This window comes from Enhydra lutris, unplaced genomic scaffold (genome assembly GCF_002288905.1).
Source record: "Enhydra lutris kenyoni isolate GAN:26980312 unplaced genomic scaffold, ASM228890v2 scaffoldscaffold15, whole genome shotgun sequence".
Lineage (NCBI taxonomy): Eukaryota > Metazoa > Chordata > Mammalia > Carnivora > Mustelidae > Enhydra > Enhydra lutris.
In genome coordinates, this window is record NW_019154099.1 from 128622 (window position 1) to 155658 (window position 27037).

At 42.2% G+C, this 27037-nt stretch overlaps 1 protein-coding gene across 2 annotated transcripts; it reads left to right on the plus strand.

Moving 5' to 3' along the window:
• Window positions 1-6309: 6309 nt before the first annotated feature.
• Window positions 6310-25673, plus strand: LOC111146995 (NIMA related kinase 3). 2 transcript variants are annotated; one of them, XM_022502820.1, is made up of 15 exons: window positions 6310-6426; window positions 8167-8260; window positions 8348-8445; window positions 9630-9713; window positions 10623-10690; window positions 10784-10870; window positions 12733-12787; window positions 16084-16284; window positions 16705-16777; window positions 17334-17339; window positions 22040-22132; window positions 22653-22796; window positions 23286-23420; window positions 24584-24710; window positions 25113-25673. In XM_022502820.1, the coding sequence occupies exons 1-15, from the start codon at window positions 6310-6312 to the stop codon at window positions 25195-25197; spliced, it is 1467 nt and encodes a 488-aa protein (XP_022358528.1). In that variant the 3' UTR covers window positions 25198-25673. The 2 variants fall into 2 exon arrangements, with proteins under 2 accessions (XP_022358528.1, XP_022358527.1); XM_022502819.1 differs by lacking the exon at window positions 17334-17339 and adding an exon at window positions 18970-19019 and having other exon boundaries at window positions 22033-22132.
• Window positions 25674-27037: the final 1364 nt, after the last annotated feature.

Here is a 27037-nt window from a genome sequence, read left to right on the forward strand (position 1 = left end):
CAGAAGATCTACATTCAAAACCTCAGCTCCTACCTTCCCATAAAAGGTATGCGACCGCAGAGGAGTTAGTTGAACCTCATCTTTCTGCGGGGTAAAGTGGAGATAATCCTCTGTTATTTTTGTGTCATAATTACTGGCTATGCCTCTGGTTAATAGGACAGAATGGGCACCTGACCCAACCTGGACTGTCAGAGACCTTTCCATAGGTATTTGGGAATCAAGATGGGGTCTTTTCTATGTAGTTAGACCTGAATTATGTAAAAATGAGGTACTGGGTGACCACATGAAGGTTGGGGAGCAAAGGTCACCAGTAAACCGAATGATGAAGTAACTATCCAGGCAAAAGCAAAGAGACTCCTGCCTGGGGTTTTCTCTAGCTCATCACTTCTATATCTAAGTATTTTCTTGTTAAGTCCAAATACAGGTAAAACACAATTTTTCTACTCCACACCACCCTTCTTAAATGTTACCAATATTAGTACAGTAACCGCCCCAATTTTTTTCGTGTATTTAACACAGACTTATATAGTAAACGTGTGTATGTGTAGATTTTGTAGGTTCTGTTTTGCTTTGTTGGTCATAAATGGCACCATATACTTCATGTATGGTTCTACAACGTGTCTTTTTTCTAATTTATTTTATATACATATATAAAATAAGGAACTTTTCATTGACCTAGATCAATGTAACATTAAGACTACATGGGAGCTTTTTAAGTCAGCTTTTCACACTGTTTACCACTGCAAGCAACATGTATTACTGCAGGATAGTGGTTAAGAATCAGTCTTGAGTCCTACTGCCTGGGTTCTAATACCAGTTCTACCACTGACTAGCTGTGGGACCTGAGGCAAATAGCCTCTTGTGCCTCAGAGATAATTGTACCTTTAGGGTTGTTGTGGAGTTGATAGCTAATATTTATCTAGTCCTACTCTTACGCACTTCACATGTACTGACTGACTTAAAACAGTGCCTAGTACCTTGTATATGTAATATGTAGTAATATTCTATTTCCAATCACAACCCATTTCGGAACCTCCCCTGGCTGAGATCCACACCTTGGCAATAGCTAGAGGGGGTAGGGTTCAGATCTGTTCTATTTCCTCCTCTGGTCTGTGCTTGCTGATGGTTAATGGTTGATTTTGTCATCCCCAAAAAGATACATTGGAATCTTAAGCCCCAGTACTTTTAGGATGTGACCTTATTTGGAAATAGGGTCATTGCAGATGCAATTAATTAAGATGAATTCAGGCTGGTCCTAATTCAGGCAGGTTCCTAATCCAATAGGACTAGGAAGATGATGTGAAGAGAGGGAGAAGACAGCATTCTACAAGCCCAAGGGATAGGCCCAGAATAGGTCCTTCTCTGAGACCTCAGCTCAAGAATCCTGCTGACAGTCTTATTTGGACTTCTAGGCTCTAGAACCCTGAGAGGATATGCTTCTCTTGTTCAAGCCCCTTGGTTTGTGATACTTTGTTAGGGCAGCCCTAGCAAACTAATGCACTCACGCAACAAGATAAAAAGTCCTTTTCATGACTATACGCATTGGGCAGGGGGGAAAAAAAAGGAGTTGGGTGTTTTTATGACTTTTGCCCCAGCGCTGTCTTGAATATAAAGTGGTTGGAGTTTGTGCCTGTGGCCAAGCAGCAGGCCCATTAGTTCCTGGAAACGGAAGTTGTAGCAGCATTCTGGGCATAGGCATGTATAGTAGTTTTGGTTTTGTTCCTTTTTTTTTTTTTTTTTTTTTTGATTTTTTTTATTTATTTAACAGAGATCACAAGTAGTCAGAGAGGCAGGCAGAGAGGAGGAAGCAGGCTCCCCGCTGAGCAGACAGCCTGATGCGGGGCTTGATCCCCTGGGATCAAGCTTTAAACCACTGAGCCACCCACACGCCCCTGTTTTTGTTTCTTTAATTGAAACCAAGCAGAGCAGATATCGCAAATGTTGGGCCATTCAGAAAGAAGATGATACTCCAGAGATCTGCTCTTATCACTACATTTACAGATTAATCACATATTAACTCTGCCATGTCATGCTGAACACGCTCAGCACTTACAAGTACAACCAGAAGTTGTTCTACAATATAATCTAATATATCCATTTTGATTTTCACAAAACTCCTAGGAGGTAGGTTCTCTGCCTTGCTGTTATGAGTTTCTTAGATTTGCTGCTGTAACATATCACCACAAACACAGTGGCTGAAAACAACACAAATGTACTCTCTTCTACAAATCAGAAGTCTGGATTGGATCTCATTGGACTAAAATCAGGGTATAAGTAGGATGATGTTTCTTCTGGAAGTCCAACGGGGCAATTCGTTTCCGGGCCTTTATCAGTTATTTGGGTGGAGGGAGAGGGAGAAGCAGATTTCCCGCAGAGCTGGAAGCCTGATGCAGGGCTCAGGCGCAGGGCTCCATCCCAGGACTCCGGATAATGACCTGAGCCAAAGGCAGGAGCTTAATCCACTGAGCCACCCAGGCGGCCCCTTTCCCAGTTTCTTAAGGCCTCCTGCTTTCCTTGGCTGGTGGCCCTATCCTCCATCTTCAAATCTCTGACCACCACTCAGCCTCTCTCTTCCACTTGGAGGTGCCCTGGTGATCATACCGGGGACCCTGGAGAATCCAATCATCTCCATATTTTAGAGTTAGCTGGTTGGCAACCTTAATTCCACCTGCAGTCTTAAGTGCCCTTTGCCACGGAACCTAACATCCACAATTTCCAGGGTGAAGGATGTGCCCATCGCTGCAGGGGCTACTCACTCTTCCGCAGTCCTCACTTAGGCCCAATGTCCCCCAGCTAGTAAGGGGAGTGCTGAGCCCGAGAAACTGATCGCGTAAACTGGAGGCAAAACTCTTGTTGCTGGGAGACACTTTCCCTCAATAATATTGGCATTGATCTAGGGCGCTTTGGAGCTATAGGGCGCTTTGGAGCTACAGTTTTAAAACGCGCCCTTAGTAGGCCCGGCTACTCCGATAATAGCGCCTCCCGCCCAGCCCGAGAACATTCCTTTAACCAGCAACCCGAAAGACGACCTGTCGGCCCGCCCCGCGGAAACGCGCTAGTCCGGGGACGCCGGGGTCGTCTCCGGTCGCCGGGGAAGCCGGTAAGCGATCCCGCCGCCTGGCAGGGAACCTCTGGAGGAGGGAACGCGGCCGGCGGTGGGGACCTGGGGCCCGGGAAGCGGGCGGCGCCCTCGCGCGATGGGGGCGAGCGGGAGACCCGCTCTCGGCGCTGTCGGATCCCCGCCCCAGCTCCGTCCCCGGCCTGGGCCGCTCGCCCGCGGGTCCCCCGCCGCCTCCCGTGCTCCTGGCGCCGGTCGCGGCTCCAGCGCTGGAGGAGGAGGGGACGCGGCGCGGCAGGATTCGCGCTTGGCGCGGCAGGATTCGCGCTTGGCGCCCCCCCCCCCCCACGGTGCGGGCCCCCCTCACGGTGCGGGGCGCCCGCGTGCAAACCTGAGAAGATCGCGCGCCCGGGTGTCTCACCCGCGATCCCAATTCTGGCTGTTTCCAAACCATTTTACTAGTATTTGGGAGGAGCATGCAAAGGGACTTCGTCACAGTGTATACAGGTCTCTTACTGATCTTACGGGTGTCGTCAGATTGAGTAGCGGGTAGATGGGGTGACTCAGTGGGTTAAAGCCTCTGCCTTCGGCTACGGTTGTGATCCCAGGGTTCTGGGATCAAGCCCCGCGTCGGGCTCTCTGCTCAGCGGGGAGCCTGCCTCCCCCTCCTCTCTTTGCCTGCCTCTCTGCCTACTTGTGATCTCTCTCTGTCAGATAAGTAAATAAAATCCTAAAAAAAAAGAAAGAAAGAAAGAAAGAAAGAAAGAACCAAAGAAAAACTGGTTTTCAGCTAAGAAAATCAATGGTGGTTCTTGCTTATCGGATATGTCCTTGACATAGAATGAAGACCCTGAAGAATAAAAGAAAAGAAATATGGGAAAACGTGGCCTCCTTGTTACTTTTTTTTTTTAAGGATATTATTTGTTTATTTGAGAGAGGTAGAGAGAGAGAGAGAGAGAGAGAGAGATTGAGAGCAGGAGCAGGGAGCCCAACCCAGGACTGGATCCCAGCACCCTATGATCACGACCTGAGCTAAGGGCAGACGCTTAACCAACTGAGCCATCCAGGAGCCCTGGCCTGCTTGTTAAATCGGGTAATACCAAGGGCCAGTTAGAATAGGAGCAACTTTTTTCTTTCAGATCCCTAAATACACTGAAAGACCAGACTTCTTGAAAAGAATTGTTTTTGAACACAGTGCCTCTAATTTGATTAATGTGGAGCAATTAATTTTAAAGTTGCCGGGTGATTCTATGACGCACATGAATACAAATGACATTTTACAGGTCGTTGTAGTGTTTGTTTTAGTTGTGATTTTTGCTCTACCTGCTGTGTTCTCTGTGCCTCATAATTCTTTGTGGTGTGATTAAAACAAAAAACAAACAAAAAAACCCCACTACAAATAGGCTTTCTGAAAATTCAGTTAATTCATTCTGGTGGTTTTCTTTTTTCTTAATGCACCAAGTTGCTAAGGAAAAAATGCATCATGTTGCTAAGGTTTTAATAATAATAATGGCTGCCATTTATCCACGGCCTCCCCTGTACCAGGCAAAGTGTTAGGTACTTTATATTCAATCTCCTTTACCTATGATCCGATCCAGCTAACTGCTTCATCTGGGAAATACAGAAAGGGAGACTGAAGTTCAAAGACTCTGTTTATGTCTTCTTAATCCCAGCACCTCTAGCTCAGCGTGTCCTAAAAGGAACACATCTCCCTTCACCATGCTGTTCCCCAGCCCTGCCACACTCCCACCGCCAGAAGAATGAAACACACACACGCATACACACAGAACCATTGTGCTTTTCCTTTTTTTCAGGGAATGGTATCATCGTTCAGCTAGTTCAACTAGTCACCTAGTTCACCTAGTCCCTTTCTCCCTGCTTATCCCCCATAAATTTGTCACCAAAAATCTTACGAGTTCTTTCTACATATTTTCTTCTCATTCTTCTCTTTGTTCCCACTGCCACCACCCCATTCCACTCCATCATCATTTTCCTGCCTTTTCTGTTGTCGGAGTCGCACTCCAGCGCTCCTGTCCCGTCCTATGTGCAGTCCATTCGCTCTATGGCCAGAGTAAGTTATTTTTTCTAATATGCTCTCTTGACTAAAATCCTTCAGAGATAGCACATCAATTACCCCAAGGATAAAATCCAGCAACCTGAGTTTGGCTTGCAGTGGTCTTCAGATAAGACCCTGTCTGCCTTACCAGCCTGTGACAGTCCTCTTTCAATTCCTTGAACTGAACACAATCCCTTTGGCTCTTTTTTTTAAATAAGATTTTATTTATTTATTTGACAGAGAGAGATCACAAGTAGGCAGAGAGGCAAGCAGAGGGAGAGGGGGAATCAAGCTCCCCGCTCAGCAGAGAGCCCGATGTGGGGCTCAATGTGGGGCTTGATCCCAGTACCCTAAGATCATGACCTGAGCTGAAGGCAGAGGCTTAACCCACTGAGCCACCCAGGTGCCCCCTCTTTGGCTCTTAAATATGCCAATCCCTCTGCCTACATCGCTTCCCCCCGCCCCCCATTGCCTAGCCAACTTCCAGTCATCCTTCAGGCTTCAGTAAAGTATCATTTTCCTGACTCGTCTGGATATTTCTGCCATGCGCCAGCCTAACTCTGTGAGACTTATCACCCTACATTTGTTGAGGTCTGAGGTCCTGCCTGCTTTGGGGCATGCGTGATAGGGACCATGAGAGGTCAAAGTCCGCTGCTGTAGCATCAACGTATACAAACCACACCGTTCCTTGAACAGTGCAGGTTTGAACTGCACAGGGCCACTTACATCCAGCAATTTTGATAAATGCAGTACAGTCTGTAAATATTTTTTTTTTTAAAGATTTTATTTATTTATTTGTCAGAGAGAAATCACAAGTAGGCAGAGAGGCAGGCAGAGAGAGAGGAGGAAGCAGGCTCCCTGCTGAGCAGAAAGCCCGATGCGGGGCTTGAACCCAGGACCTGGGATCATGACCTGAGCCGAAGGCAGCGGCTTAACCCACTGAGCCACCCAGGCGCCCCTGGTCTGTAAATATTTTTTATTCAGGATTATAAAACCTGGCATGGGTGCCCAGGGTCTACCTGTTTAGCCAATAAAGGAATAAATTGCTGTTGTCCTACCATGGTCATTTTGAGCTACTTTGACTTCATTCTGCCTTTTGAAATATATTTAATTTTCAACGTTTCCGTTTTTGAATACAGGTCGAGAGAGGTCGTGGTGACCGTGTCAGTGGAGCCAGGCTGTGTGGGTTCCCAGCATGGATGGCTATGTGGTCCTGAGAGTGATCGGAGAGGGCTCTTTCGGCAGAGCCCTTTTGGTTCAGCAAGAAAGCAGTAATCAGCTGTTTGCCATGAAGGAAATAAGGCTTCCCAAGGTCACTGCTGAAGCCATTAGCTCATGTTGAAAATGTAGATGCAGTTTGCCCAGGAAAATTAGTTCTTGAGATTTAACATGGAATTGCTCTTTTGTGCAAAAGATGTAATGGGTTTATTCATTAGCTTTACAAGGTCTTGATGTATTTTATATGGATTTTAGGTAATTTTTGTAATTAACAAAGAGGGAGAAAAAATAATCTAGGTGGTGGTTGCTGTTTATCTCAATGAATAATTTCCAATTTTTCATACCTAAGAGGGAAAGAAGCTTTGCCAGAAGCAGCTCAGGTGCCCTATTAATGAAAACAGAGCATAAAAAATACAATGAAGAGCAAAAACCTAACATGCTAACCTTTGATATCAGAGAAGCTGTTTTGTGGATCAGTTTTGGGTTTTATTTCCCTGGAAGGTGCTACCTGGTTCTTGTTTATCATAGTTGTTGCAGGAAAGAATCTGTGCCATTGAGGTTGTTTAATAACGTCTTGATCAATTTTCTAAAAATACATTTTAATACAATTCTCAGAATTCTAAGCATTTATTTCCCCACTGTGTTCTTGACCTCTTTCCGTGATTCTCGAGTGGGCTTCAAAGTCATCTGGAGGTTAAAACACAGATTGCTGGGCCCCACCTCTGAGTATCTGGTTGAGGATGTGCAGATGGGCTGGTGAATTTGCATTTTTTTTTTTTTTTTTAGAGATTTGTTTATTTTGAAGAGAGAGTGAGAAAGAGAATCTCAAGCAGCCTCCCTGCTGAGCGTAGAGGCCAACAGGGGACTCCATCTCATGACCCTGAGATCCTGACTTGAGCTGAAATCAGGAGTTAGAGGCTTAACCTACTGAGCCACCCAGGCGCCCCTTTTTAAAATATCTTTTTGTAATTCTTTTTTTTTTTTTTTTTTTTTCTAATGGCAGTTTCTTAATTGAAAGACAAGCCATTCAGGATTTCGTCCTCAGAGAGTAAGTTAGGGATAAGCAGTTTTGGAAACCAGCTTTGTAAATCACCTTCTTCCATGCTTACTGCACTAACACATCAGTCTTTCTCATCTGGGCCAGTGGGCTGCAAACATGATGCAGAGAGTAAGACATGAGAGCCCCAGTTCTTAAGGATATGCTGTGGTTAATGGCATGCCCATTCTCCACATCAGTTACGATGAGACTGATGTGAAAACTGGTTTACGTTCTATACTTGGAAGGATATAAGGGTCAACTTTAGCATGTAAAATATAGCCACAGTTGAAAAATCACCACGTTTTCTCGTAGAGTTTGATAAACATTAGTTGGGTCACAGCGTGTTGCTTCAAAACTGCCTCTGGCATTGACGTATACAAACCACACTTGACCCTTGAACAACACAGATGTGAGCTGCGTGGGGTCACTTATATGCAGATTTTTTGGATAAATGCCATCCAGGACTGTAAATGTATTTTCTCTTCCTTATGATTTTCTTGGTAACACTTTCTTTTCTCTAGCTTACTTTATTGTGAGAATATAATATTATTTATTGTGAGAATAGCATATAATACATGTAACATACAACATGTGTGTCAATTGACTATGTAATTGGCAAGGCTATTAATGGTTATGTTTTTGGGGAGTCAAAAGTCACAGGTGGATTTTTGACTGCACAGGGGGGCGGATCACTGCTCCCAGCTCCCATGTGGTTCAAGGGTCAACCGTATTGTTGTAAAACTATCCTTTTTAAAATGAAGTATTCCATTTATGCTATTTAAAATCTTCTTCTAGTCTCTCTCTGGTACACAGAATTCTAGGAAGGAGGCTGTTCTGTTAGCCAAAATGAAGCACCCCAATATTGTTGCCTTTCAAGAATCATTTGAAGGTAAATATGAATTCCCCCAAATAAATGCATTGTGGAATTTGACTTATGGCCTCCAGGCTTTCCTCAGGAGTCTTCTGTTTGTTCTAGCTGATGGACACCTGTATATTGTGATGGAATATTGTGACGGAGGGGACCTAATGCAGAAGATAAAGCATCAGAAAGGAAAGTTGTTTCCTGAAGATACAGTAAGAGAGGGGCTTCCACGATTTCTCTCAAGATTTAGAAGCAACTTTCCTCCCAAAATGGGTATAAGTTCACATGAAAGCATTATACGTGTGGTTACCTGATACACTTGTTAGAAGCAACTCGCTTCCCTATTGCTGCTCCTGTTTGTGTGTGGGAGGTGGCTGCCAGAGACATTTCCAGCAAGTTCAATAGATATGTTTATAAAATATCAAGGAATAAAACTTGTGTGTGTAGAAGAGTTTCAAAATTGTATTGCTCCTGTTTTGTCCTGTATATTTCAAATTATGAATTTTGTGGTACTGACATTGTAGAAGACAGAGTTATTTGGCATTACTTGATCATCAGAAGAACGAAGCCCAAATTCCTGGGTCATGGAAATACCTCCTCATGGGAATACCTATTGTCACACTTTTTCCTTTTACAATTTAGCATTTTCCTTTATGTCTAGTATTTCCTGCCTTTTTAAAGGAAAATTGTGTATTAAATATTATTAGAATGAATTGACTAAGGAAAATAGTTAAATAAACACCATGAATGGGACTTTGTCTGGTTTAGGGTATAACATGTTATGAAAGCATATTGGTATAAATATTTTTATTTAGCAGTTGTGTTGTTAAAAATATGGATTCCAGAGAAGGAGGTCAAACTTGGCTTCAAATGAATGAATCTCCATAGCAAAAAAGGAAAAAAAGTCAGTTTGACATTTAATTATAGGCTTAGAAATTCTGAATACTACTGACTCAGGATTTGTAAGAAGAAAATGCTGACTCACCGGATGGTTGACAACATAATGAAATCTTTTAATGTTAATAAATGAACACTCTGAAAAGGCAAATGAAAATCTGATGTAATGATTACAAAAAGTTGTAGCATACTCATTCCTTAGTGGTGAATTACCTTTATATATATATTTAAGAAATACTTTTATTTGGTTGAATTCAAGAAAACCATAGTGGGAGTTTTATTGAACTAAATTGCTGTTTAGATCATACGTAAGATGATGGAACATGGGATTCACAGTTTTTCTGAATTCTCCCAGGCAACGTTGAATCTTAATTGAACTAGGTAATTTTTAGGGTTCTGTATTAATATTACAGAAAATCCAGGTCAGCTAAGGCCTGGAGATGATTCTTTGGGATTTGGGGTTGACGCGAACCAGTTACTGCATGCCTTTTCCTTACAGATACTTAATTGGTTCACACAAATGTGCCTTGGAGTAAATCACATTCACAAGAAACGTGTGTTACACAGAGATATCAAGTCCAAGGTAAGTGAAATACCTTTTGGGGCCTCAACACAAAAACAGAAACAAAGACTATTTCACTCAGTCTTTTTTCTGTGTTCTTCTGTTTCCTTTTGGGACATTTTTATTTAGCCTAGAAGTCTTTGTCAACTTAATATTTATACGAGCCAAGGAAGGTACTACCTGAGAAAGATCATTTAATCTCTTTACTAGTGTATGTTAATAGGTTCCTAGCTCTCTTAGCGATTGCTAAGACTATCTTTCTCAAATGGAAAATGGTCAAGACCTGTGCCATGGAGTCCCCCTGACACGTTCCCAGGCGTTCCATCGGGCTCTGCTGATACGAGATTTTATTTATTTACTTGAGGGAGAGAGAGAGAAAACACACACACACACACAAGAGCAGGTGGAGGTGTAGAGGGAGAAGCATACTCCTCACTGAGCAGGGAGGCCCAATGCAGGCCTTGATCCCAGGACTCTGGGATCATGACCTGAGCTGAAGGCAGATGCTTAACCGACTGAGCCACCCAGGCTCCTGTCTACCGATAAAATCTTAAGCTCGCTTGTTTGATTTCTAAGCAGTGATCCTGAGTTCCCAAGCAGGGTAACGTGTATCTGTCAGAAGGGTATCTTATTTTGTGTTCCGCTCCAGAACTGATCTGTCAGCATCTCTGCCCTTAATCTCCATCACCAGCAGGCTTTGATAGACAGCTTCTCTGAGATCTCTGCCTTGCGGGTGAATGATGCAAGACATAATCTCAGCTCTTCTTTTTTATTTTTTTTTATTTTTAAAGATTTTATTTATTTATTTGACAGAGAGAGATCACAAGCAGGCAGAGAGGCAGGTAGAGAGAGAGGAGGAAGCAGGCTCCCTGCTGAGCAGAGAGCCCTATGCGGGGCTCGATCCCAGCCAGCTTTTCTTTTTTAATGCAGAACATCTTCCTCACCCAAAGTGGAAAAGTAAAACTGGGAGATTTTGGATCTGCCCGTCTTCTCTCCAAGTATGTATATCTGTTTTGTAGTAGTGACAGCAATCAAAATATCCCTTATTCAGGAATGCGCTGTAATCGTGCTTTGCCTTCTTATGGTTTTAGTCCTATGGCGTTTGCTTGTACATATGTGGGAACACCCTATTACGTGCCCCCAGAAATTTGGGAGAACATGCCTTACAACAATAAAAGGTAAGTAATGTTCTTGCTTGATACATTAAGTCCTGAGCTTGACCACTTGATGACAGGCATTGTAACCGACAAGGGAAGTTTGGTTTTTGAAAAATATATTTGAAAGCAATATAGAATCTAAATGCCCAGGCTTCTAGATGAAAGTCACAGTTTTCCAACTGTTTTAACCAGAGTTAAAAGGAGCCAAATGTAAATGCTAAAGGAAAGGCTAGTCATTTCTAGGGAACAGTATGAATGACATAATAGAATGAATGACATGACTGCTTTTCACACTCTACTGCTCTTGCTTTTAAAAGTCCCAAAGCTCAGGTTGCAGCTCTGCCAGTTACATCAGAATGTCAGGGGGTGAGAAGCGTACATCGGTAATTTTCCAGCATCACCAAATGATTCCAATGTGTGGCAAAATTTGGGAACTACTGGATTATGTCAATGAGTTCATATTGGCAGGACTGGATAATAAGTACTTGACTGATAGGTTAATTAATTAAAAGAAGATAGTCTTAAGACCTTACGATTTAAAACAGAATTTTTTTCTGAATATAAGTCATGACATGCCCACTGATGGAATGGGTGAACAGAGGAATATCGGAAATAGATATACAAGAAAGGATATGGCCATCACCTACTTTTTCACTGCTGTTAATAACATTTTGATGTTTTTTCCATCCATTCACTTCCTCCTGCCAAACCTAGTTTATGTATTCTATATACAACTTAGTATCCTCCTTTTTTTATTTTATTATATCATATTCATATCACCACATATTTAAGCTCTTCACAAATATTGTTGTTGGTCTAATGACATATTTCCAATTTTCAGTACCATAATCAGTGTCATGATTAATAGACCTGTTGTGAGTAAACAGATCAGTATTTTGTAACACATTCTTGGCATGAATTCCTAGAAGTAGAAAACCTACAGGCTCTTGTTACCTTCTGTCGAGTTGATTTCTGTAAAGAACATGGTGATCCATACTGAATAGTTTCTTTTAAGAGTAAAACTGAGTGCACTGGGGACAGAGCAGCTATGAAGAAACTTACTGGGCCAATTGGGGAGATTTGATTTTGGACAAATATTTGGTGATATGATTGACTTAAGGTTAAATTTCTTGGATGTGACAATGGTATTGTGTTTATGAGGAAGAGTACATGCTGACATGTTTGGGGATGAAGTCTTTGGTGTCTGCAGACTTTTTTTCAAGAGATTCAGATATATGTGGAACTAGGTGGTGAGAAGGATGGAGGAAATGGAGATGCTTAGAATGAAGAAGGGTGGGCGTATGGGGCAAACTATAGAACTCTTCTGATTTATGAAGAACTGTTTGGGGGAAGAATGAGTAGTCTTATTCTCTTGGTTTGGGAATGTAGAGCTAACACAGGGTGATAAGGGTATCCAGAAGACACATTTTGGCTTATGATAAAGAAGACCACTCTCCCTAGAGCCATTCAACAGGCTGTGCGCAAGGTAAAGAGCTATTTTTCAGGAGGTGTGGCCAAAAGGCCTGGGGTTGCGCACAGATGGTCTGGGTAGAAGCTATACTGCATGACTTCTAACCCTCCTTCCAACTATGCCAGTCTGAGTCCACAAATACTCCCTCCTGTACCGAATGCTCCTGAAATGATGTCTGAACAGCCTTGATTTGGAGGGTAGGGGCTCGGGAGCAGAGAGTTTTACTGAGAACATTACTGTGAGTAAGTATCTAAGTATTAAACCAAACTTACCAGGTATTGTATTTTAATAACTAGGAATTACTTATGATATTTATTCTTATTGAAGATAATTTTTCATTTTTCTTTTCTTTTATATTTCATATAATCACGCATAACCCATTTGTCATTCCATTGCTTCTTTATGCTTCCAGTGACATCTGGTCCTTGGGATGCATTCTCTATGAGCTCTGTACCCTTAAGCATCCAGTAAGTATGGTGTGTAAATTGGAAAAGGCAGCCTCTTGTCATATCTGGCTAAGTCCTTAGTAATGTACCAGGTTCCACTTGGCCGTGTGCTTCCCTTGGGCTCTGTAGGAGTGCCGACAGCATTGACTCTATCTTTGGCCTGCCATGTTGGCCCACAAGTGGTACCACAAGGGATAACTCCCTTGTGACCTCACCACCATGCTCCTCGCTCCAGGGAAGCTGGGGATTAAGGTCCACATAGTTGCCCTATAGAGAACAGGGCAGAGAATAGCTGCGTAGTGACCTGCATTCCCCTGCCCACCTTGCCCCCGTGCCCGTTGTCCCTGTCGGTAATTACTCTGCATAAAACTCTGGGTAAACGGTATGGAGTGGCTTGCTTTGTGTTTCAGTATTAAAATGCCTTCTTGGTCTGGATGATCCATGACTGACCCTCCTCTACTTTCTGACAGATGAATTCATACTCTTTCCTTGGGTGTCACCTTTGCCTTGAGTCCCTTTGGTAGCATATACTAATAGGAAATTTTCGTTATTTAGTTTCTGTAGTTTTATATTTAGCTTGCCTGCCTTCCTTCCTTTTTTCTTTCCGTCCCCTCCTCCATCCGTCCTTTCTTTTTTTCACTATTCTCAATTTTTTTTATGTTGGTAAAATACAATCTATATCATGAAATTAGCCTTTTTAACCGTTTTGTGTGGCATTGATTACTTTGCAGTATTGTGTAGTCATCTCTGGTACCTATTTGCCAAACTTGCCCAGCCCATGCTCCTAAACAGAAACTCTGTACCCATTAAACGATAACTTCTCATCCCCACCCCTCCCCACCAGCCCCTGGTAACCTCTAATCCACTTTCTGTCTCCAAGAACGTGTGTATTCTAGATATTTCCGGTAAGTGGAATTACGCAGTACTTTTCCCTTTGTGTCTGGCTTGTTTCATGTAGCATAATGTTGTAACATGGGTCACAATTTCATTCCTTTCTGTGATTGAATGATATTCCATTATGTATGTTTATATCTTATTTTGTTTATCCATTCATCTGTTGCTGGACATATGGGTTATTTTCTCCTTTTGGCTATTGTGAAAAAAATTATCTTTATATTTATTTTTTCAAGATATTTTAAAACACAATTTAACAAAAAAGAGGCTAAATAACTTGGCCGGCTTGTTTAGCAGTTACTATTACACAGAACTAACAATCATAGCACTTGTCCCTGTTAAGTCTTGGCTTTTCATAGAAATAAATGCTGCCCTTTGGGCACAGATTGAAACTTAGCTCTAACCAAGCATTTTTTCATTTTTTATTTTTTAAGTTTTAATTGAAATACGGTTGACATAGAGTGTCATGTTAGTTTCAGGTGCACAACATAGTGATCCAGCACTTGTAAATGCAGTATTGCTCACCGTACCCATAGTCACCATACGAAGTTACTATGATATTATTGGCTGTATTGCCTGTACTCTACTTTTCATCCCCGAAACTTAATTATTTTATACTTGGAAGTCTGTGCCTCTTACTGCCCTCTGCCTATTTCACCCATCCCCACCCACCCCTGGCAAGCATCTTTACAGATGTGCCTGAGAGGTATGAGAGTGAATGATGGAGGAACAGCCTTTGCCACCACTAAGAAAGCCCCTCACACTGAAACCACGTGCTGTCTTCCTCCAGTGTGCATGGTTTATAACGCCTGCTGCATCGTTACCACAACTTGGGAGACTTTACAAAATGGCGATACCTAGGCCCTTACTATAGTAATTGAATAGAAACCCCTGAGGGTGTCCTGGACAGTAGTGTTTTATAGAACAGGTGATTCTAGGGGTGCCTGGGTGGCTCACTTGGTTGAGGGCCTGACTCTTGGTTTCAGCGCAGGTCATGATCTAAGGGTCATGAGACTGAGCCCCGCGTGGGGCTCCCAGCTCAGCTAGGGCTCTGCTGGAGGTTCTCTTCCTCTCCCCCTGTTCACATCTGCTCTGTCTCTCTCTCTCTCTCCCTCTCTCAAACAAACAAATAAATAAATAAATCTTTAAAGCAGGTGATTCTAATGAGCAGCCCAAGTGGAGAGCCACTGTTTTATATAAAAAGGATTATTTTTAAAATACCAGTATTTTATTTATGATTATATTCTTTATTCCCCTGATTCTGTCTTTTGTGTGTGTAGGTGTGAACTTTCATATACATGTTCTTATTCCTTCTAGCAAGAATAAGAATTAAGGAGTATGGTACCCTGATATTTGACACACAATCTGTTTTCTCATCTGCTTTGAGGCAAAAGTAGTTCTCAAACCTTTAGGAAATGCAGAAACCTGGTATAATGGTTCAAAAGCTGGAGACAGAGCAGATTTAGTCTCATTTTTCACTACCTGAATTTTTCTCTTGTTATCTGTTGATTTTTTTTTTCTTTTTTCATATCTTCACTTGCATATTTTACTAATCGGGTACATTTTCAAGGCAGAATGCCAACATGTTCTTACATTAAGTATCACCAAGACTAACTAACATCTAGTGTTAATTTCAAAGTTTATTCTACAGTGAAGATTTTTTTAAAATGTTATGCTGGCATGTCATTCTGATTCCCATTCTATTGCTTGTCAAATTCTAATAGCTACTTTGATTATATGAAAGGTAAAAGGGATTTGGCAGTACACTTTTAAAGCTGGAATAGTCTGGAATGCGTATCACGAGGGGGCAGGCCTAGCAGGTTCTGGGGAGGAATGAACCTAAGGGATGTTACACTTATTATTGGCCTGTTAGGACCATTGACTTCTTAAGCTACATGTATGTGGGGCTTCTGGGTGGCTTAGTGGGTGAAGCCTCTGCCTTCGGCTCAGGCCATGATCTCAGGGTCCTGGGATCCAGCCCCACGTTGGGTTCCCTGCTCAGCAGGGGAGCGTGCTTCTCCCTCTGCCTCTGCCCCTCCCCCTGCTCCTGTGCTCTCTGTCTTGCTCTGTCTCTCAAATAAAATCTTTTTTAAAAAGCTACATGTATGTATTACCTTGATTTTTAACATATGTTAACAATGTGTATCTGCACACACATTGATTATGAGTGATAATGTACCCAAAGCTGGCATCAGTGCTCAGATTTTCCTCTAGATGGGCAAGTTTTGCCCTGTTTATGTTTACCTTCCCTCTGAACCCACCGTAAGATTTCAAATAGTACCTTAAGGATCCCTCTGGGAAGTAAAATGACCAGGCGGCATATACTTTTATAAAATTAAATTAGTTCATAAGGATTTCGTTGAGCTGGCAATTTCTTCCACTCCTGCCTTGTCTCTTCTCTTACATTCAGTTGTACTTTTTAGTTTCAGGCAAACAGCTGGAAAAGTCTTATTCTCAAAATATGTCAGGGGTCCCTGAGCCCACTGCCATCTCAGTACTCCTGTGAACTCCAGCTTCTGATCAAGCAGATGTTTAAAAGGAATCCCTCACATCGCCCTTCTGCTACAACACTTCTCTCCAGAGGCTCTTTGGCTCGGCTTGTCCGCAAGTGCTTACCCCCAGAGGTACGGTGGGTCGACTGTGAGTGGTTTTCAAGTATGGCTAAATGGTTTGTTATCTTTTAACACAACATATAGGACATGCTTGTAAAAATTCAAATAATGCAGAAGAGTATACAAAAAAGTAAAAACTTCCTTTCCCTCCTCCTCTCCCTTCCACAGTACTGTTCCCTGAGAATCCTCATAGGGAGAGTTTGCATAACCTTTCTGGTCTTTTTCTAGACCTGTAGCAATATCTGTATATGTGTCTAAATTATAGGCATTTTCTAAATGGCATTTTAGATGCCATAAATCATATGATTATGGGGAATATGTTTGTGGAGAATATGATTGTAGGGAATAATGTTGATAATTAAATGACATTATGGCAGTGTCTAAAGAAAAGTGTACCTCACATATTTAAAATTCTTTACTTGAAACTTTCAGATCATCACAGAATATGGCAATCAGGTATTAGAAGAAACCAAAAATTCTAAGCATAGTACACCAAGGAAAAAGGGTAAGAATTTTAGAAAGCTTGCCTTTTGTTCCATTTTCTTTTAAAATATAGTTTAACAAAAAAGAAAAAATACAGTTTTCAAGTTACTAGAGACAATTTCGGAGATCTCCTGAAATTAAAAAATTTTTATTGCTATTTCAGATGTAATTCTGTACTGACTTTTATGCTTTTAATTTTCCAGGGATCAAAAAGCCTAGTTTGGAGATTTTAATGATGTAAAGATCGTTCTCCATTTCATTATTAGTACCACGTTCCCTTCGGTCAGGTAGAAGGCTTCTGTGGCCTGGCCTAGGAATCTAACCATGAAAATACAGTGTTAATCTTATAGGAAATTATCCCCAAGTATCCAAAGAACCATCTGGTAAACAAAATTTTAAAAAGCAGAGCCATGGGACGCCTGGGTGGCTCAGTCAGTTAAGCGTCTTCCTTCAGCTCAGGTCATGGTCCCAGGGTCCTGGGATCAAGTCCCACATCAGGCTCCCTGCTCAGCGGGGAGCCTGCTTTTCCCTCTCCCTCAGCACTCCCCTTACTAGCTGTGGGACCTTGGGCCCAAGAGTGGAGGGTAGAAGAGTGAGTAGCCCCTGCAGTGATGGGCACATCCTTCTCCCTGGAAATTGTGGATATTAGGTTCCATGGCAAAGGGCAGTTAAGACTGCAGATGGAGGGGCGCCTGGGTGGCTTAGTGGGTTAAACCTCTGCCTTCGGCTCAGGTCATGATCCCAGGGTCCTGGAATTGAGCTCCGCATTGGGCTCTCTGCTCAGCAGGGCCTGCTTCCCCCTCTCTCTCTGCCTCCCTCTCTGCCTACTTGTGATCTCTGTCTATCAAATAAATAAAATCTTTCTTATTTTATTTATTTGACAGAGAGATAATAAAATAAGTAAATAAATAAATCAATAAAATTTTAAAAGATTTTATTTATTTGACAGAGAGATAATAAATAAAATTAAATTTAAAAAATTTTATTTATTTATATGACAGAGAGAGAGATAATAAATAAATAAAATATTTAGTTTATTTATTTGACAGACAGAAATCACAAGTAGGCAGAGAGGCAGGGAGAGAGAGAGGAGGAAGCAGGCTCCCTGCTGAGCAGAGAGCCCGATGAGGGGCTCAATTCCAGGACCCTGGGATCATGACCTGAGCCGAAGGCAGAGGTTTAACCCACTGAACCACCCAGGCGCCCCACCTGACAGTTCAATTTTAAATGTTATTTTTGTAGGAAGGTATATCCTTCTAGTGATGCAAACCCTTCAGTCTTATAATTCAGCCTTTTCTCCATTCCTCAAGGGGTAGCCAGTTACCTTTGTTTCCACAGTTTGCTTTAGTGTTCATTTTACCTTAGGTACTATTTTGTAGCTTTTCCCCTTCCCAGGGTATTGGGAAATTTGTTTTAAAATGCTGGGCAACAACAACAATAAAAGCCAGTCTAAGAAAAGTTTCGAGATAGTTTGGCCAAGTGTAGTCTTACTATTCCTAAATAAGAGGAATAAACCAGTGGAGAAGGGCCACCTTGGGAGACCGTGTGTCCGGTGGCATCTCCACCCGGCCAGTAGACAGCACCACCAGGGCAGTGAACGTTCCCCGTGATGGCTGGGGCTGTGTCTCATTCACTCCCAGTTGTAGCCTCAGCACCTTTCATCACAGATGCTCAGTAGCCATTTTTTACAATGTTGAATGAAAGAGGAACATGGGCAGCCGGGCTTTGTCAGGGCAAATCAGCCCCTCTTTCCAAAGTGATTGGATGCCCAAGTTCTTGCTGACTGCCACCGCTGCTGGTGCCTCGGGAGGGAACAAGCAGTTCCCTCCTTCCAAGGGATCCCTGTTCCACAGGCTCTCGTCACTGTTGGGGACAGCAGAGATTCCCTCGCTGTCCTGAGCTGGAGGTGATGGTGACCTCCCCGGGATGCGGAGGTTCTCACCTTCTAGAGCCTAAATGGGCTGGCAGAAGTGAATGGCGATGCCTTACCTTTCAGATGTTAGCATTAGGAATAAAACAGCAGAAACAGCCTCTGTTTAAATTACTGTGTGGTTGAAGCTTGATATCACTGTTCAGGCTAAGGTTTTGGCTCATGGACTTCAAAAACTTCGTTTGTCTTCATTTGCCTTTAGGGCTTTCTGCAGATCACCTGAGAAGCTTAATCATGTGATCTTCTGTGTGCTTTCTCTTCCTACCTTCTCTCTTCTTTTTAAGCAGACCCCAGCAGAAGCAAGATAGCTTTGGAAGATGAGGCAGCCACGATGGTAAGAGCTTGAAAATTACGTTTATGAAACACCCGTCTCCTAGGTACCATCCGGGGCTCTGAGATGTTGGTAAGACTGGGAACTGCTCCCTCCTGGCCAGCAGTTTTTCCACCTTTGGCATGTGAGGTAATTGGTGGCTGTCGTCCATACTGTCAGCTGAGCCACTGGAGATCACCGAGCATTTGGTTCACGTGCCTCATTTTGTCGTTTTTAATTATTGATGACCAATGGTGTCAATATAGACGTGAGAGAATTCTGTTCTGCTTTCAGTCATGAACATCTTATTTAAGCCTGGCTTTTAGTTTGTTTGTCATTGTGGTAAACCATATATAACATAGAATTTCCCATTCTAGCCATTTTTACGCATAGGATTCAGCAGCATTAATCACATTCACAGCGTTGGGTAACCATCACCACTGTTTCTAGTACTTTCTGATTACCCTGTTACAGAAACTCTGCCCTTGTATAATAGCTCCCCATTCCTTCCTGACCTGCACTGCCACCCCAAGCTCCTGGTGACCTCCAGCCTACCTTCTGTCTCTGCTGTGTGCCCATTCCAGAGATTTCACAGGAGTGGAATCATGTGACAGGTGTCCTTTTGTGTCTGGCTTCTTTTGCTTAGCATAGGGTTTTTGTTTGTTTGCTTTTGTTTTGTTTTGCTCTGTTCTGATTTTGCTTGGCATCGTATTTTTAAGGTTCATCCATGGATAGCCCGTTATCAGACTATTTTTATCCTTTTTATGCCTAAAGAATACTTAGATCTGTATTTTGATCTTGACATTTTTTTGTTCAGGAACTTTTAGTGCCTTCCCATTATCTGGCAAACCAAGCTGACATTTTTCAGCCTGGCATTCAAGGTCCTGTTTGTCTTGCTTTGCCCTGGGCAGCTATGAGCTCTTTTTTTTTTTTTTTTAAAGATTTTATTTATTTATTTGACAGAGAGAGAGATCACAAGTAGGCAGACAGGCAGGCAGTGGGGGGAGGGAAGCAGGCTCCCTGCTAAGCAGAAAGCCCAATGCGGGACTTGATCCCAGGACCCTGAGATCATGACCTGAGCCGAAGGCAGCGGCTTAACCTACTGAGCCACCCAGGCGCCCAGCTATGAGCTCTTTGACACGAGAGCTGCGGTAATGTCCTGAGGAGAACAGCAGATCCACTTCTCAGAGCTGCCAAACCCAACTTAGTAAATCATGCCCTACTCAGGATTTGTTTTTCTTTCTTTTAATTCCAAAAGAAATTCCAAATTTAATTCCAAAAAGAAAAAATGTTGTACTAACAACAAATCATTCTATTTATGGAATGTACTAGAATTTAAACGTGTCAAATTTTTTTCGAATGGAGATATGGCTGTAAATAAATAACAGCATCCCACCATTATGTTGCTACAAATGGAATAGATCCTGCCCCTGTACTTTTTTTTTATTCTTGTGAGAATATCTTTTTTTTCCCAGCTTTGTTGAGGCATAATTTATATGCAATGAAATTTACCCTTTAGTGTAGAGTCTGATGAATTTTGAAAAATTTTTAGTGTCATATAACCACCACCATAATCAAGATCTAGAAATCCCAAGCACCCCCCACCCCCGAGAAAGCTTCCTGAGGGCCCTTTGCAGACAATCCTGACTCCTGTCCCAGATGGTCACCACTGTCGTTTTAATACCATCTACAGTGGACACATCCATGTGTTCTCGCAAAATGAAAAGAGCAAAATGTAAGCAGAATGAAGAGAGAGCTGGAAAGGAAGTCAGAGAAGGGAAGAGCTGAGGTAGGAAGAAGGTCCCAGGCAAGCCGGCAAGGTGTGATGGCGTGAGGGCAGAGCCGAGTGGCGCCGAGCCAGGAGCACTGTTTGAGGCTGCTGTGTGTAGAGCAGTGACTGCCACTGGGGATGGAACATCAGAATCCCCTCAGGGCTTTTAAAAACTGCTCATCACCACTCCCTGCCAAGATTCTGACTTCTTTGTCTGGGTGGGGGCCCTTTGCCGGGTGGGGAGAGAAGTTTGAGAACCATCGATAGAAATAAGAACAAAGTCCCAGCTAGTCTACTGTTTATTTATTCATTCAACAAGTCATTGAGAACCCACATGCTGGAAACTGTTGAGGAATAGGAGATGTATTCTCAAAATATATGCAGATTTAGCAGCGTCTAGACAGTGTGTTACTCCTTTATTTCATGAAATCAGGAGCTTAGATAATTTGGAAAAATACCAAATTAAGTGGGAACATTTTAAAGATTTTATTTATTTATTTTTAGAGTGGGGGGGTACGCAGAGGGAGAGGAGGATGAGGGAGAATCTCAAGCAGACTCCCTGTCAATTGTGGAGCCCTACATGGGGCTCGATCTCACAACCCTGAGATCATGGCCTGAGCCGAAATCAAGAGATCAAGATGTTCAACTGACTGAGCCACTCAGGTGAAGTGGGAACATTTTGACCATATATAGCAACTTTATAAAATACCCCATTTTGATATTCCAGCATAAAAAGCCCAATACAGCAAACAATATTGAAATTTTTCATTACTCATTGCTTCTGTAAAGCCCTCTCAAATGCCTGTTGTTTTATATATCCTCTTCGTATTTGCAATGGTCGATATTAATGACTAGTAATATGGGGGCCCCTGGGTGGCTCAGTCGGTTAAGTGTCTGACCTTTGATTTCAGCTCAGCTCATGATCTCAGAGTTGTGAGATTGAGCCTTGTGTCGTGCTCTGTGTCAGCACAGAGCCTGCTTGGGACTCTGTCTCTCCCTCTCCCTCTGCCCCTCACTCTCTCTTTAAAAGAAATATAATGACTAGAAATATAGATGACTTTAAATACATATATGTATGTATATATATGGTTTTTAACTTACATATAAATATGTATGACATATAACATATATAATGTATAGGATTCTGTGGTTATGTTTTTTAATTCATTAATCTTTATTTAAAATTAAGATAGCTGACTTTGCATACTTTACCTTGTTTGTAGCATTTCAAGCTTTTTTAATCTGTATTTTTAATCCCTTTTAAAGCCAGGAGAAGAACAAGATAGAAAGTATAGCCACACTGATTTAGAAAACATTAATAAAAATTCAGTTGAAAGTGCACTGGGGACATTAAATAAAGAGAAAGGTAAGTTATTCAAATTTTAATGTTGTATAAGTGAGGAACTGGGGAATATGGAAGAAATATTAATTTTCATCTTACTAGGTTATAGGTATCATAAACATGGGAAGATTTTTGTTTGCTTATCCAGTGATTTATTTAATGGTACAGGAATCCTTTATTACTCTTAAAAAAGAAGAGAATAGTGTTATTAATAAGAGCCTGTAGGAAAAGATAGTATTTGTTGTACTATCTGTCATAGAAACCATGTACAGAAATATACAGCCTCTTGGGGCTTCATTCTTATACATTGTGTAAGTATAAATATATACGTATTTTTAAAAATTCACTTTAATGATTAGCTTTACCTTTTCATTTGGAGGTTTCTTTTTCTCATCTCCTTTACTGCTTAAACTCGAAAAACATTGTGAGTAGACGTGAGTTTGGAAGAGAAAAAGACTTCTTTCTCTGTAGTTGTTCGAGTATATGTGTGCATACAGATGATAAGTAATATGCTCAGCGATACTTTTTTACATTTTAAAATCAGATAATAAATCAGTCCATCCGAGGAAACGCAGTTCACCAAGTCCTGTCAGGAGACAGTGGGAGAAAAATGTCCCCAACACAGCTCTCATGGCTCTGGAAACTGCAGCCATACTCTCCTCCAGCTTAGCAGCCGGGGATGAGAGAGGTTAGTAGTCAGATTGAATGCTGTTACTATCGAACATTTTCTTTCTTCTTCAGGTGATTGATTGATTGATTGATTGATGAGAGAGCAAGTGTGAGTGGGGGGAGGGGCAGAGGGAGTGGGAGCCAGAGAGAGTCCTAAGCAGGCTCCACTCCCAGTGTGCAGCCTCACATGGGGGGTTGATCCCACAGCCCTGAGATCATGACCTGAGTCGAAATCAAGGGTCTGATACTTAACCATGTTAGCCACCCAGGGACCCACTATAGAACATTTTCTAATGGTTGTTTAATAGGCCGGAGGTGGTTCTTGTTGTTGTTTTTAATGTCACTCTGTAGAAGATATTAGGTGTCACGTATCAGAGCAGGGCCCATGTAGGTGAGTGAAACAGATTTGAGTAGCAAGTCAGATATAATTACCTTTGCTTAAAATATGGTCTGGAAGATATATGCTGAGAATCTTTTTTACGTGGCCCTGTCACCTTTTCACAACTAGGTGGTTCTGTAATAAAGTACAGTGAAAATAACACCCGTAAGCAGTGGCTCAAAGAGACTCCAGAAACTCTGATGAACATCCTTAAGAATGCGGATCTCAGCTTGGCCTTTCAAACATACACAATATATAGACCAGGTGACTCAAACCTATCATGTACCTATGGAAACACTTTGATTTTTAAAATATTTATTTATTTATTTGTTTATTAAAGATTTTATTTATTTACTTGAGAGAGAGTGAGAGAGTTCATGAGCAGGGGGGAGGGGCCGAGGGAGAGGGAGAAGCAGGCTTCCCACTGAGCAGAGAGCCTGATGTGGGGCTTGATCCCGGGACCCTGGGATCATGACTGGAGCCAAAGGCAGACGCTTAATGACTGAGTCCCCCAGGCACCCTGATAATTCAATTACTAAGCCATCTTGCTAACTTAAGAGCTAAGACAAATTATGCCAAGTAGAGCATGTAATGCTGTGGCAAGTCTTGACCCTATTTATTGTAACAGATTTAGTTGTCTTTGTTTATTTGGTCAGTATTTATTGAGTGCTAAATATGCTGGGTTAAGACTAAAAAAAAAAAAAAGAATAAAACACAGTTCCTTCCCTGGGTGAGCCCTCAAGGAGAGAGTTTTAGAGTGATATAGATGAATTTTTAGAGGTTTTCTGATAGAGCTGCGTGCAGATGGTCTTAGGAGCCCCGGCGGAAATGGGTGCATAGAGGGATGGTGTTGAGGAAGGTTAACAGTTGTGAATTTTGTTGTAGCAATTGTAGGTCCTGGATTTTGTTTCTGGTCCCTGTTCACTGTTCAAACCTATGTCATAGCTCTAGTATGAAAGGGTTTTATAAAGATTTAGCTCACATTTTTATATTAGGTTATTGTGTGAGCAAAAATCTGAAAACAGTTGCCATCTAGAAAATTCTTTGAAAGCATGCATGCGTGTGGTCTCCATTCCCTAATTTTTTATTCCCCATCATGGGGAAAAGTTGGGGGTGGAGAGCTCAGAGGAAAAACAACTGGAAGATGACGATCCAAAGATAACTTTAATATAGTTTCTTATATTTGAACGTTTTAATTATAATTTTCTAAATTTTTCTTTTGAAGAAAGTACTGTTTTTAAATTTTATACCCACCCTGATGCTTCATGGGCCTGTTTGATGCCAGAAGTCAGGCTGTGTAATGGGGGAGGCACTACAAAAGAAATATAGCATTGTCCTCAGTGAGCCAGCAAGCTTTTGGAGGATTTTAGTCCAACATTCACTAATTATGCAACTACTGTTAAAATTGGCATAATTTTCCTCTGAAGGTTCAGAAGAATTCTTGAAGGGCCCCCTGTCTGAAGAAACAGAAGCATCAGACAGTGTGGATGGTGGTCATGATTCTGTCATTTTGGACCCAGAGAGATTGGAACCTGGACTGGATGCAGAGGACACGTATGTTGGGATATACACACATGGTGCTAGTCATTGTGTGTGAAAATCAGACCTTAATTTCAGGTTTAGCAGGAGCTGGTTATATTACTCAACATCACAAATGAATATTCATATCTCAATCTTTTGTCTGGGATCAGTAATGTATTACGGTATTATTACGGAATTCCTGAGCCTAACTGTTCAGCTTGGACTTACTGTTTTTTATTTAATATATTGGGTTTTATTGGCAAATGTTTTAGAAACATGAAAGGAGTGCTCCTTTGGAAGAGCTAACAGTTTTTTTCCTCTGGTCAGTTGCTCAAAAATGTAAATATTTTGATGGTAGTGTTCTGCTTTGAGCCACCTAAAAATACTTACTGTGCCCTGATATGGAGGCTTAGTATCAAAATTGTTTCTTCACAGGGATTTTGAGGAGGATGACGACAGGCCTGACTGGGTGTCAGAACTGAAGCGGCGAGCTGGCTGGCAAGAAGCTTCGGATGGGTGACGCCCAAGGAAGCGCTCCGTAGTCAGATCGAGTAGATGTTGAAAATGAGGAATTAATGTTTGGATAATATCAGCTCACAGGCTTTATAGTTTTCTTTGGACACAAAACGAAGAAGGGGAAACTGTGAATATTTAAAATTGTTCCTGATTAGTACCACAAGGCTTAAAAAACCTGTAACTCTCATGAGTTGTTGAACTGAAAGGAGAAGGCGTAGAAGAATGGCTCTGAACTTCAGGCTTTCAGTCAGAAAAGAAATCGGAGGCTACTGCTTCCAGTTTGTGTGATTGTGGGAAATTATTGAAGCTCTTTGAGCCCCCGTTTCCCTGACTCTAAAACGAGGTGATAATGCCTTCCTCACAGGGATGCTGACCAAAGACCATGGCGGCAGCCCTTCACATTATTTCTGCACTGTTACAATTGGTGCTTAATTGCTGTGTAACTATTTTTACATTTCTGAAAGGCTTGAGGATCTAAATAAATTTAATTGGAATATAAAAATGTTGTGCAGTTTTCCAGTAAGTCCTATTTCTGGGTGGTGGTCCATGATCTTCAATGATCTTCGCCAGTGATCCGCCATCCTTAAATACAGCCCCTGTCAGGATGCACAGAAGGGCCCAGGTCAGAACATCAGCCGTGGGAAGGTGGGGAGGGGCACTACAGATCCTGTCAGAAGTTGGCAGTCTTGTGCAGGAGAAAGAAATAGGCCAAAGGTGGGATGTACTGGAAACTAGAGAGTGCTGTGGAACTAATGGGATGCCAACTTCTGTGGGTCACCCTGACACACATGTTCTGGGTCCTGTCGTTCCATACTGGGATGCCGTCGTGAGGTGACATATTGTACTCCAGAAGAAAGAGGCTCCTCCCCGAAGATCTCGTGGAGGCAAGTGTGCAAACAGCGGAAGCCTAAGCCAGTATGAGGAATGGTGCTTGAGTGAAGAACCAGGGGAAGTAGCTGAGTCTATGGCAGGATGGTTAATAAGGGTCTCCTGGAGTATGGAATACACACATCTTGTAGATTTAAACAATTTTTTTTTTTTTATCTTCAGTTAACAAAAACTGGTATAGACCTTCACCCCACCCTCTTCATCTTCCTTGAGACATCTTGTCATCCTTTGTCTCCTCTGTTCTCTCACGGTCTCTCCATCCGTCCTTATTTTTCAGGACCTTGACATTTTTGAGGAATACCAGTTAGGCATTTTGTAGCATGTCCCTCAGTGTTTTGTGTGGTGTTTTTCTCGTGATGAGGCTGAACTCAAGGGTTTGGGGAAGAATATCATGGAGGTGAGGTGCTCTTTCCGCCACATCTCATCAGGGAGTAAGCGATTTCAACATGATTTATTACTGTTGTTGTTAACTTTGGTCACTTGGTTAAGGCAGTGTCTGCCAGGATCTCCACTGTAAAATTACCAATTTTCCATTTTCGAGCACTGGGATACAAATTTCCCAACTAGAGGACGCAGTATATATACTGTCCTAGTGCCTCTAAGTGACTCACTCACTGGGTCCAGCTCGTCCTCAGCTCTACCTCCTGAAGGGGGCTATAATCCAATGCGAAGTTATTTGTTTTGTTCCTTCAATTGGTCTAGCTTTGGCTATTGGGAGTTTTCCAGTTGCCTCTGTGTTCCTCTGACATGCCCTCATTCTTTTGTGTTTTGAGAACCTCCTTCCTTCCTGAGAACCATCCTACAAGAAGATGGTCCAGACGCATCTTCAGCTTTCTCTGTTGCAGCTCCAGAATCAGCCATTTCTCCGAGGAGCCTTGGTTCCTTTCATCGGTTTGGAAACCAGGAGCTGGGGGCTGGGTGTGTTTGTTGCTGCTGGGCTGTCAATGCTTCTAGGC